At 39.6% G+C, this 12528-nt stretch overlaps 1 protein-coding gene across 1 annotated transcript in view; it reads right to left on the bottom strand.

Moving 5' to 3' along the window:
* Nucleotides 1-12528, bottom strand: part of BRD10 (bromodomain containing 10) — a 54739-nt gene that overhangs the window by 27845 nt on the left and 14366 nt on the right. Inside the window, exon 3 of the mRNA XM_089678135.1 lies at nt 7793-9189. Coding sequence (XP_089534261.1) covers nt 7793-9189 — 1397 coding nt within the window. The remainder of the gene's footprint in view (nt 1-7792; nt 9190-12528) is intronic.

The raw sequence follows: 12528 nt of genomic DNA, 5'->3' as shown, positions 1-12528 counted from the left end.
AAATCCTACAAGGACGTTGTAACTACCCAAATGCAACTAAAATGACATCAATTGTTTATGTAATACAGTAGTAAATGGTTCTTATGTGGTTTCTTCATTGCCACAATTATTCAACCCCTTAAAGACTACCACTCTGAAGAACAGAGGTTCATACAGGTGCTTTCCATCAGGTATTGAAAACACCTGTGGATGTCACCGAGCAGCAATCAAGCATAATAAGCACCAATTAGGCAGCTTTAAAATGACTGTGATACTCAGCTCCTTCTAGACATTTACTGGTGTGGTTACAAACATGGTGAAGGCAAGAGAATGGTCCAGGAAGACAAGAGAAGAGGTGATTTCTCTTCACAGGAAGGGCAATGGCTATAAGAAGATTGCAAAGATGTTAAACATACCAAGAGACACCTTAGGAAGCATCATTCGCAAATTCAAGGCAAAGGGCACTGTTGAAACGCTACCTGGTCGTGGCAGAAAGAAGATGCTGACTTCGACTGCTGTGCGCTACCTGAAGCGTAGAGTGGAGAGAAGTCCCCGTGTGACTGCTGAGGAACTGAGAAAAGATTTGTCAGATGTGGGTACAGAAGTTTCAGCCCAGACAATAAGACGCACACTGCGTAATGAAGGCCTCCGTGCCAGAACTCCCAGGCGTACCCCCTTGCTGTCTCCAAAGAATAAGAAGAGTCGACTGCAGTATGCCAAAAGCCATGTGGACAAACCACAAAAGTTGTGGGATAGTGTTCTGTGGACTGATGAAACAAAATTAGAACTGTTTGGGCCCATGGATCAACGCTATGTTTGGAGGAGGAAGAACAAGGCCTATGATGAAAAGAACACCTTGCCTACTGTGAAGCATGGTGGAGGGTCAATCATGCTTTGGGGCTGTTTTGCTTCTGCAGGTACAGGGAAGCTTCAGCGTGTGCAAGGTACCATGAATTCTCTTCAGTACCAGGAGATATTGGATGGAAACGTGATGCAGTCCGTCACACACCTGAGGCTTGGGAGACGTTGGACCTTTCAACAGGACAATGATCCCAAGCATACCTCCAAGTCCACTAGAGCATGGTTGCAGAGGAAAGGCTGGAACATTTTGGAGTGGCCATCGCAGTCACCAGACTTAAATCCGATTGAGAACCTCTGGTGGGACTTAAAGAAAGCAGTTGCAGTGCGCAAGCCTAAGAATGTGACTGAACTGGAGGCCTTTGCCCATGAAGAATGGGCGAAGATACCCGTAGATCGCTGCAAGACACTTGTGTCAAGCTATGCTTCACGTTTAAAAGCTGTTATAACTGTAAAAGGATGCTGTACTAAGTACTAAGATTGAATGTCACTTGGGGGTTGAATAAAACTGATAATGCTGTGAGCACAGAAAAGACATTTGTGGTTATTTCATTATAACTGTTATGTTATATTTGTCTGACCTACAAGTGCCTCTTTAATGTAAATGTAAGCAAGATGACTGAATGATCAAAAGCAATGTCAAACTGGCCAAAACACTCAATTTCAGTGGGGGTTGAATAATTTTGGACACAACTGTATATGGTTTTAAACTGGCAAAAGGAACAACTGAAATGAAGAGAAATTATCATGTGTACCTGCATGCCTTCGGTATGTCAGTATGTTGGCATATGGCAAGTGAAAAGAGAAATTACTATTTATTATACAGATATTCTAAAACAGCATGGACAAATTTATTGGTACCCCTAAAAATGATTATAAATAATTGGATCTTGGTGAGATTATCAAATCTGTGTCTGACTGCATCAATCTTCCCTTTCTAAATGATAGTGGGCTTATAGAAGAAGGCCCAGGAGGACTCCACAGAAAGAAAAAAGACTGACATTTTCTAAAATGCATATTGACAAGTCACAATCCTTCCTAGTGAATATCCTTTGGATAGAAGAGAGAAAAAAACGGGAGATTTTTTTGGTAGGTCACATTAGCTCTCTATTCACAGAGGAAAAAAATTGAAAAGAAAAGAAAATGAAAAATAATGAAAATGAAAAATAATGAAAATGAAAAATAAAAAGAGAGAATAGTATTTACTGTGAACCAAGTAGAAGGCTCCTTGTTGTGCCTTTGATGTATGCAAGGCTCAATGAAATCTCAAGCCTATCAAAGAATTCTGGAGTGAAACATACTGCCCAGTGTTAGAAAGCTCAGTTACAGGTTATGGATCCTTCAACAGGATAATGAACCAAAACACACGATTAAAAGTGCCGAAGATTGGCCAAGAACAAAACATTGGACTATGCTAAAATGGCCTTCTAAGGAGCCCTGAGCTGAATTGAACATCTAATGAAGTAGCTGAAAATGCAGTCTGAAGAGGGCACCTTTCAAAACTGAGACAGCTGGGGCTGTTTTCTCAAAAAGAGTGGGCTAACCACCTGTTGGTAGGTGCAGAGTGTCATTGAGAGCTACAAAAATTACGTTTTTTCAGGGGTTGTATTAAAGGTTGTGTAGCAAAATATTGGATTAAAGCATATCTAAACCCAAAAACACAATATACTGAAGTCTACCAATTCTTAAAATGTGTGGCTGCATTCATTTAGGATTTTCTTCCTTTATTTTCACCTGGTGACCAGGATAGTAACATACATCCTGTCTTAGGTTGGCTCCACCCTATAGAGGAGCAACAGTGCCACCCTTGGATAGTAGCGCTGTCAACTTGCAGAGAGAGTAGTGTTAGATGCACTAGAAAATTTAGATGGACTTAAATAAAAGATATTTTTTAAGTGGTTACACCAACTTTTTCCTTTTGGAAGAAAGAGTTTACATAAATGAATAAAACTGACTGTTGTAAGCACTCGTGTCAGTGTTAAACGGTTTGTCGCAACCTTCTAACTGCCACTTTAGCTGGACCACTTTTTTGAAGGGGCTTATATATGCTTTAGGATTGGTTCACACAAGTGCGACTCCAAAGTCACACAATTTCCAGTGTAACTTTGGTGGGTGACTTTAATGTGACTTTCATGGGACTTTATACTCTCTGGCACTCAAGGTGCAGCAAGGTAGTGCAGGAACCTTTTTAAAGTTGCTGCTATTTTTTTTGTCACATAGATTGGAATGGGTGCCTTTGAAATCAATGGGCTGCGACTTGTCATGCGACTTTGTGTCCAAAGTCACATTAGTGTGAATGGAGCCTTAAGGAATTTATTTTAGTCAATGTGATTTGTTTTAGGGTTGCACCGATACCGGCCTTGGTGCAGATACTAAGCATTTGCACGAGTATCTGTACTTGTGCAAATGCTCCAATACCTGAAACCGATACCTTCAGGCTCAGTTCTTTCAGCTGTCAGTGGGATTCCCCACTGACAGCAGAAATGTACATTTAAAAAAAAAAAAAGTTGGCAATAAATGGTTGTTTAGAGGTTAACAACCAATGACTCATTCAGCTGAATTGGAGCTGACAAAAGAAAAGCAGCCTGACAATGTTTATCAACAACATTGCTAAACCAGATAAAAAGAAACATTGTTACTTTTTGTATCTTTCTATTTATTCATTTAGCCTAGGTTCACATATATGCGGGTGTGGTAAATCGCTTTTGTGATTTGCACAGGAATGGCACCTCATTCCTATGCAAATCACATGAGATTTGTGTGCGGTGCGATTGGAGAAATACATTTTGTATTCTTCTAATCGCACGGCACCTAACACGTGCAGGACCCTTTTTTTTGGTCCACACTAGAATTGGATCGCATGGGTATTCACACCTATACGATCCGATTCTGCACATTGCACTTTGTTTTGCGGACCACTTTCGAGGTGTTGTTAACTTAACATACACACCCACAGCGGTTCGCATGAACAGGGTGCAATTCAGATGCGGTGCGGAATTCGCACTGAAAACGCTGCGAATTCCGTACAACATCAGTGTGAACCAGGGTTTACAGATCAAAAAGGTATTAACTTGATCTGCAGATGAAGTCAGCTAAAAGCAACCTCTCAAGTAAAAAAAAGTTGTTTTTTTTATTAAATGTTCCTGTTTAACCCCTTATTAATCCTTAATTTACTCTAATCAGTCCTAAATAACTTCGTATTCTCCTACCTCTAAATTATTTTCATGATGATTTTTTTGTTCATTTCCATCTTATAAACTATTTATAAGTACATTTTTTTTGTTTGCTTTGTTCATTAATATTTGTATACCTTTAACATATGTTTACGTTTCACACTGAGAAAAAAAAAAACTCAAAAAATGAAAAATTAATTTATTTTATTTGTAAATAACGTTTCAATGCTTTGTACCAGAATCATAATTTGTGTCATTTTAAACAGGACAAATTACAAAATAAAATACACACTTTTTATGTGCAGTACCACTATTTATTTTTAAACACTGCTCAAAAAAAGAAAAAGTGCTTTCTTTTTAAATTTTGTTACATTTAATTGTCAAAGGATTGTGAAAAAAATATTTGTTCATATTCTTCCAAGACAACATTCATGAAAAGAAAGCCTTGGTTATCCTAAAAAAGCGCAAGATACAGTGGGGGAAAAAATAATTTGATCCCCTGCATATTTTATAAGTTTGCCCACTTAGGGTCTATAATATTTATCATAGGTATTTTTTTAAATGATAGAGGCAGATTATCAACCAAAAACAGAAAAAAAAAACACCACATGATGTTATAAATATAGTTGCTGTTCAGTGAGTAACATAAGTATTTGATCCCCTACCAACCAGCAATAATTCTGGCTCCCACAGATTGGCTATGTGCTCATATGGTACACAGATTAGTCCAGTCAATTTAAGAAGGGGCTCCTAATGACCTGTACAAAAAAAGACACCTGTCCACAGAAGTCTTTCTTCTATTCAAATCTCACCACCATGGCTATGTGCTGTCAAAATGATGTCAGGGACAAGACCGTAGACCTGCACAAGGCTGAAATGGGCTACAAGACCATCAGCAAGAAGCTTGGTGAAAAGGAGTCTACTGTTGGAGCGATTATTCGTAAATGGAAGAAATACAAAATAACCATCAATTGCCCTCATGGGGTAAGGAGAAAAGTGATGTATCAGGCCAGAACTACACGTGAGGAGCTAATGAATGATTTCAAGGCAGTTGGGACCACATTCACCAAATAAACCATTGGTAACACAATACGCTGCCATGGACTGAATTCTTGCAGCGCCAGCAAGGTCTCCCTCCTCAAGAAGGCCCATGTACAGGCCCATCTGACGTTTGCCAATGAAAATCTAAATGATTTAGAAAAGGATTGGGAGAAAGGGCAGTTGACAGATGAGACCAAAATTGAGCTGTTTGGCATTAACTAGACTTGCAGTATTTGGAGGAAGAAAAATGCTGACTATGACCCTAAGAACACCATCCCTACAGTCAAGCACGGAGGTGGAAACATTATGCTTTGGGACTGTTTCTCTGCTAAAAGGTACAGCCAGACTTTGCCACATTAAGGGGCCCATGGATGGGGCCATGTATTGTAAAATCTTGAATGAGAACCCTCAGCCAGAACACTGAAGATGGTTTGTAGATGGGTCTTCCAGCATGACAATGATCCAGACCATCATCCTATAGAAAATGTATGATCCAAAAATATTTAGACAGAGTAAAGGTGAATAAAGCACCAGGACTGGATGGTGTACACTCACAGGTCCTTAAAGAATTGAGCTCTGTCATTCCAAAGCCATTGTTTCTAATTTTTAGGGACTCTAATGACTGGCACAGTAAGACCCCTGTACAAATCATTAGTATCACCTCATCTGGAATATGCAGTTCAGTTTTGGGCACCAATTCACAAAAAGAACATTGGGGAACTGGAGAAAGTACAGAGAAAGGCAACCAAACTGATAAGAGGCATGGAGGAGCTCAGCTATGAGGAAAGATTAGAGCAACTGAATTTATTCTCTCTTGAGAAGAGGAGATTAAGGGGATAAATACATCAGTGGTTCATATAGTGAACTCGGTGTAGAGCTATTCACACTGAGGTCATCAGAGAGGACAAGGGGACACTCTTTACGTCTGGAGGAAAAGAAATGTAATCTCCAAACACGGAAAAGTTTCTTCACAGTGAGAGCTGTGAAAATGTGGAATAGACTCCCTCAAGAGTTGGTTCTGGCCAGCTCAGTGGATTGCTTTAAAAAAGGCCTGGATTATTTCCTAGATACACAGAATATAACTGGATACTAACATTTATAGGTAAAGTTGATCCAGGGAATATCCGATTGCCTTTCGGGGGATCAGGAAGGAATTTTTTTCCCTGCAGGAGCAAATTGGACCATGCTTTGCTAGGTTTTCTTGCCTTCCTCTGGATCAACTGTGGGTATAGGATTATATCTTTTTTTTTTTTTTTTTTTTATTGGTTGAACTGGATGGACTTTTGTCTTTTTTCAGCCAGACTAACTAAGTAACTATGCATGGATGGAGCTGAAACTTTGAGTTGCCAAGCGACAGCCAAGAAACCTAAAGGATTTAGAGAAGATCTGTAAAGAAGAGTGGACCAAAATCCCTCCTGAGATGTGTGCAAACCTGATAACCGACTACAAGAAACATCTTACCTCTGTGCTTGCCAACAAGGGTTTCTCCACCAAGTACTAAGTCATGTTTTGCTTGGGGATCAAATACTTATTTTACTCACTGAACTGCAACTCAATTTATAACATTTGTATCACAAGTTTTTTCAGTTTTTTTGGTAGATATTCTGTCTCTATCATTTAAAATATACCTATGATAAATATTATAGACCCTTCATTTCTTTGCAAGTATGCACACTTACAAAATATGCAGGGGATCAAAAAATTATTTTCCCCACTGTATATATTACGTTGCTATCTTAAACCCAGGACCTTGCATTCACTCTATGTGGTCTCCAACAGTAAACAGAACATGGAAATGCAATTATTTTAGTAAATATAAACTGCTAAATACCTTTCCTCATCAGCAGTTAGAAGTCACAAAACTGCTCTATCAGTGTTCAGCAGAGCACTAGTTAAAGCGTGTAGGAGGAGTTTTCTTTCTGCTCTAGGAGGATGCAGAACCTCTGACATTTCTGGGCAGTGCTGATTGTGCTGATCACATGCTCTCTCCAAGGAAAAAAAAAAAACCTCTCTAGCAATACACACTAAAACTGAGCATGTGCAGAGTGTCTCCACACCAATATGTCTTATCAGCAGATAAGAGAGGGACACTGGAAGAAGGGGAGGATGAGAGAAGACAGGATCAAACAGCGTTTTTAGACAATGCAGAGGATTACCTGGTTAGGTTCCACAGTGAGTATAACAAGCATACTTTACTGCATATACAGACCGATTTTACTGTTGTGGGTTTAGTAACACTTTAAGTTATCGCTGAATAAAAGGTCCATAGCAGAAATTTAAAAATTGCTTTGGTCCATAAGGAGTGAACAGGTGTGAGAGCCATAGTGGTTATTGAGAGGGGCCGCCGCTTCCCATTCAGCTGTCCCCTGCGGTCAGCTGAAAAGTAAACAAAACAGTTGCCGACATGTATTGATAATTGGTATCATTGAATACCAAAAAAAAAAAAAAAAAAAACTATTAGTGCATCCCTAATTTGTTTTATGTAAAATATTCTAATCAATCAAAAGAAAAAGGAAAGCAAAGTCTGTTTATGAAACATAAAATAAACATTGATGTATGAAGATGCCAATTACTTTTATCAGTTTCAGTAGAAAATTGTAGGTTCTTTTTCAGGAAGGGTACCAACAGATTTGTCCATGTTTGTATGCATGTATGTGTATATACATTATTATTTTTTAGTTACAATGGGTACCTTGATCACAAGCTGAAAATAATAAGACTTCCAAGTTACAAAAACTTACCAGACTTGTGCTTCTTGTGCTTGGCTCTTTTTTTGTTAAGGAACAATTTGTTATGCATTTCAGTCTTAAAAGATTTAAATGTGTTTTGAAGATTTTCAGATCTACTCCGTGTATTTTCTGACAAAAGATCTTTCAATTTTTTTTTCTTCTTCTTCTTTTTTGCTCTCCGAAGTTTCAGCTGTTCATGGTTCAGTGCAGAATGATCTAAAATAATATCCATTGCCACTCGGTGGCAAATAACTTCAGTGTTGTTGGTATGGTTGCCATTCACATGGACTTGAAAAGTTTTAAGTGCATTTTCTTTCAGTGGACTAGTGTCAGTTTTGAGAAGGGCAATATCTGAATATTTATCTACATTTTCCAGAATCCTGATTTCTCCAGGACTCAGAGGTTCTCCATAACCCACTAGTTCTCCAGGGCTACTAGGCTTTTCTATGTTCTCTTTGCAAGAGCCAGGCTTATTTATGTCACAAGGATTTCCATCTTCATGCTTCCGGGCAGTCTTCACATCATTCTTTGTGCTACTCACGCAACTGTCCATATGACAGTTTCCAGAACGGTCAACATGTAGTTCCACATTAGTCCTTGAGCTTGGAGCTACTACTGGCTTAACAGTTTTAAGCTGACCATTTTTCTTTTTTGGAAATTTACATCTGGATCTACTGAATCTTGCTCTTGGCATTCTTTTAATTTTAATTGGAGGGATAGGAAACTCTGGGGCTCTCAAAGGCCTCTGTTTGTATATTCGCACATCTGCACCACAAAACTGTGGGAAGTGAATATAGGAATTTTCTTGAACATCATAACCTAAAATCAATTCTCTACATTCATGGATTGGCTGTCCAAGTACAGCATCCTGTACTTCACTCTGTGTTTCATACACAAAGTCGCAAAGACCTTTAAGTACCCAGACCTTCTGTTGAAATGTCAGTTCATGAAATGTTTTTTGCTCAAGAGGATTAGCTTCCCCAAGGACCTTAAAGAACTGAGAACACAGTCCAAGCTTCTCAGCACATTTCTCAGGGTTCTCTGCCTGCCCTATAACTGTATACCACTGTTGAACCTTCTGCCTAAGTGCTGATTCCCAAGCTCGGTATGGGAGATTAGGTCTACGGTGTAAAGTTGGTCTGCGGTGTGGAGGGCTTAATAAAGAAGTCATTATCTTTGACAAAAATACATTGCACTGAGGCATTAATAAACATCTTTCTAGTTCATAAAACACTATTTCAGGAAGATTTAAAATTTGTTGTGCTAAACAAAGGAAATGACCTATGGCTGGTATTTCCCACATTTTCTCCATGCATGAAGGTGCAGCAAGAGCCAGGAGGTTTTTGTCCCATTCTTCCATTTCTTTTTGGCTAGCTTCCTCTGCTTCCTTGCGCTCTTGTTCCTTAAGTCTGTGTAGATAAAAAAGACAAAATACAGCATGCCTGTATAGCATTTCCTTTTTTTAACTGTACATCCATTTAAAGCAAACCATATGATGTTAATGCACATCTGTGCCTTTGTATAAATAATCCTGTATGGGTTCTACCACCCCCATCTCCTTCGCTATTATACCAAAATCAGACGAAGCACAATCCCACTTTACATTGGCCAGCTTCTGTTGAGTCAGCCAGGTTTACATTCAAATCTCCTCTAGTTGCCAATGCTCCAGTGAGAAAGTATGGCTACAAGCTCCATAGAGATAAATGGAAGAGCCAAGTTGTGCTCTCCCATTGATCTCTTTGGAGCTTGTAGTAACACCTGAATGGGTCAGACTGTGGATATACACTCATTGGCCACTTTATTGGGTATACCTTGCTAGTGGCATGAAAATCTCCCCCACACCATTACCACCAGCCTGAACCGTTGATACAAGGCAGGATGGATCCATGCTTTTATGTTGTTTACACCAAATTCTCACCCTACCAGCTGAATGTCACAGCAAGCAATCTGCCCATTCTGCTCTGACATCAACAAAGCATTTTCGGCCACACAACTGACACTCACTGGATATTTTTGCTTTCTCGAGCCATCTTTATATAAGTACATGGGAGGGAGTGGACAGAGACACTCAACTGACAGGCTCTGTTCCCGTGTAGTGGGAACGAACATTCTTGCACAACTTTTTGTGGGTGTTTTGGAGCATTTCCACTCGTCATGCACAAGACAGCCCATTCACTTGAATGGGCTGCCCTCTGTGTGGGAACCGCCCCAAAAATAGCTCCAAAAGTTTTAGAGTTTTTTTACCACGCTTTTTGGTGCGCTTGCAGCCCGTTTGTTGCACAGCAGACAAACAAGTGTGATGCACATTTGCAGTTCATTTCCAAAAAACCACAGCATAGCGTATATTTTCTGTGCAGTTTGCTATGTGATTGGAAATACGCAGATGCAAAAAAACTCTAAGCAGCGCACCCTCCATTTACAAGTGCAAACTCAGCCTTAGTTACTTAGTTCTTCCCAAGATTGTAATTGATCAATGGAAGAATTGCAGCACATTGATAGGAACATGCCTTTGCTCTCCTCTCCCAAGTAGAAGAGGAGGTATAGTTAAATGGTTGAGTGTTAGGATAACAAACTTTGTACATCCGACCTGCTCCTTGTGCTGCCCCTCCATTTCTCAGATTGAATAGTATTGGTCAGTAAATTACAGAAGAAAGCATCAAGAAAAACTACAATGCAAATTGTATGAACAAATGAACTGTATTATAGCAGACCTCGCGGCAAATACATCTTCCAAGACAGCTTCCTGAGAGATAATTGGTTCCACCTTCGACAGGAAGCACAAAGTAAAAAAAAAAAGTTATTAGCCCCTTCCACTCCCCTCAATTTATTTCTCTTTTCACTGGCTGGGGAGTGTGGTCATCTTCTGATCTCCCCCCTTCCCTTTTTCTTTTCTGCCAACCTGGACCTTGTTTCCAGTGTTAAGTGTTGGGTTCATTTTTGGCATACATACTGGCTGAGCTCCACCTGTTCACTCTGGCTTATGTGCAGTAGTCATAGAGACAAGGTAGTATGTAAGTTGGACATATGGTACAGGCTGGTATGAACCAGAACGGTGTTTAAAGTTGACTCCGACAGCCGAGAATGATGAACTTCTGGAGGGTCGCAGCGAGGCAGCCCCGCTTTACATGTTTACGAGTCTAAAGGAAGTCACCCAGGAAGGAGGAGTGTCAGCGGTTGCTGCTACTTGGCCTCAAGCCTTCTGTCTGCCCTTGCTTGGCCATGCTACGCTGCAGTCTTCCTGCACACCAACCTTCAATGAGGAAGGGATGAGGATGCAGAAGCAAAAGGGACTGTTTTACAAGCAAGATCTGCTTCTTCATCAGCCTGTAGAATTTGCTGTCTAAGGTATGCATAGGCATTTTGGCTGCATATTGGTATCTGTCTGTGGAGGATCTTTGGCCTGTGATTAGTGTATATATATTATATACACACACACACATATATATATATGCCCACATACAAATATATACATGCATACATACACGCATGCACACACACACCTCTATTTTTAGACTAACTTGGTGGATAAAGCTGTTAAACCCAAAAACCGGTGGTACTTGTAATTCCAAGCATTCAAGGTCATATAACATTGGCCTTATGAGAAGAATGTATCATGTTCTTGGCAGGATCAGAGGCCCTGGCCTGCTCCAAGTCCCCACTTGTGGTGGCACCAAGTTCCCCTTCTTTCACAGGGAAGCCTTGCAATTTTTGTCAGATGAAAGGTATTTTGAACTCTGGGCAAATGAAGTACTGTAAAGTATGGTATCTCAGACCTAGAGCAGTCCATATCCTAATCTATTCCTCAGGTGGAAACACCAAGCCTATACCTTTAATTTCTCTACACTAGGCCTGGTAACAGAGATTACAGCCTCAGGTTTAGATGAAGTAGAAAATTCAGCACCTACATCAGAATACTAATTTAACAAAGTTATTGAGCCTATAAACTCATAAAATAAAGATTATAAGGGTTTACATGAGGGGAAAAAAAAAAGAAGAAGAACCTGTCCATTACACTTTTAATATGTTTTTTAAAAAGTAAAAACATATGAGATGCAAAACTGAGCATGATTGACCTACTGTTACTTTTGTTATCAGACTCTAATATGAGATCTTCTTTGGTTACTGCTCTGGGAAGAAATAGATAGCTCTTGATCTAGCTCCCCTGAGATCTTCCACCTATCCACTGCCTATCGATATATAGGCCATGGCTCTGACTGATGTACCATTTGCAATGTTGTCTTTTGATGTACTTCTCTTTTATAATACTAATAAAAATAACTAAAAAGTAAAAACAAAAAAGTGGATAATTCGTTCTCCCTACAGAGAGAACCCTACTTGCTCATTTCTCCCTACAGAGAGAACCCTACTTGAAACATTTGTTTTAATTGGTGGGTGAATAAGTCTATACAAGGTTTATTGTTTAATACCTGCAATCCCAGAATTCCTTCAGGCTGGAGTAAATAAGGGTTTGTCACCTAGTACCCTTAAAGTACAAATAGCAAATTTTTTCAGTTTTGTTTGGAAGCTAGGTTGGCAGAGGATCCCCTTTTTCGTGAGATTCCTTTGAATGCAGAGAACACCGCATCTCACAAATTGTGAAGACTACTGTTCCCTTGGAGTGTCTCCAAAAAGGCTTAACAGTAAATTACAGTATAACCAAAGCCAAAACTTTTTTTTTAGTTTTGGATAGAGTGGAGATAGATTTGAACACCTGTCAGTTTGTCTTGCTCTCTGTGTCCCTGTTGAGG

The sequence above is a fragment of the Staurois parvus genome, unplaced genomic scaffold, assembly GCF_062004578.1.
Source record: "Staurois parvus isolate SC_StPar_1 unplaced genomic scaffold, SC_StPar_1.0 ptg000198l, whole genome shotgun sequence".
Taxonomy (NCBI): Eukaryota; Metazoa; Chordata; class Amphibia; order Anura; family Ranidae; genus Staurois; species Staurois parvus.
Note: the sequence above shows the minus strand (reverse complement) of the source record. Positions and strands in the feature narration are given on the sequence as shown.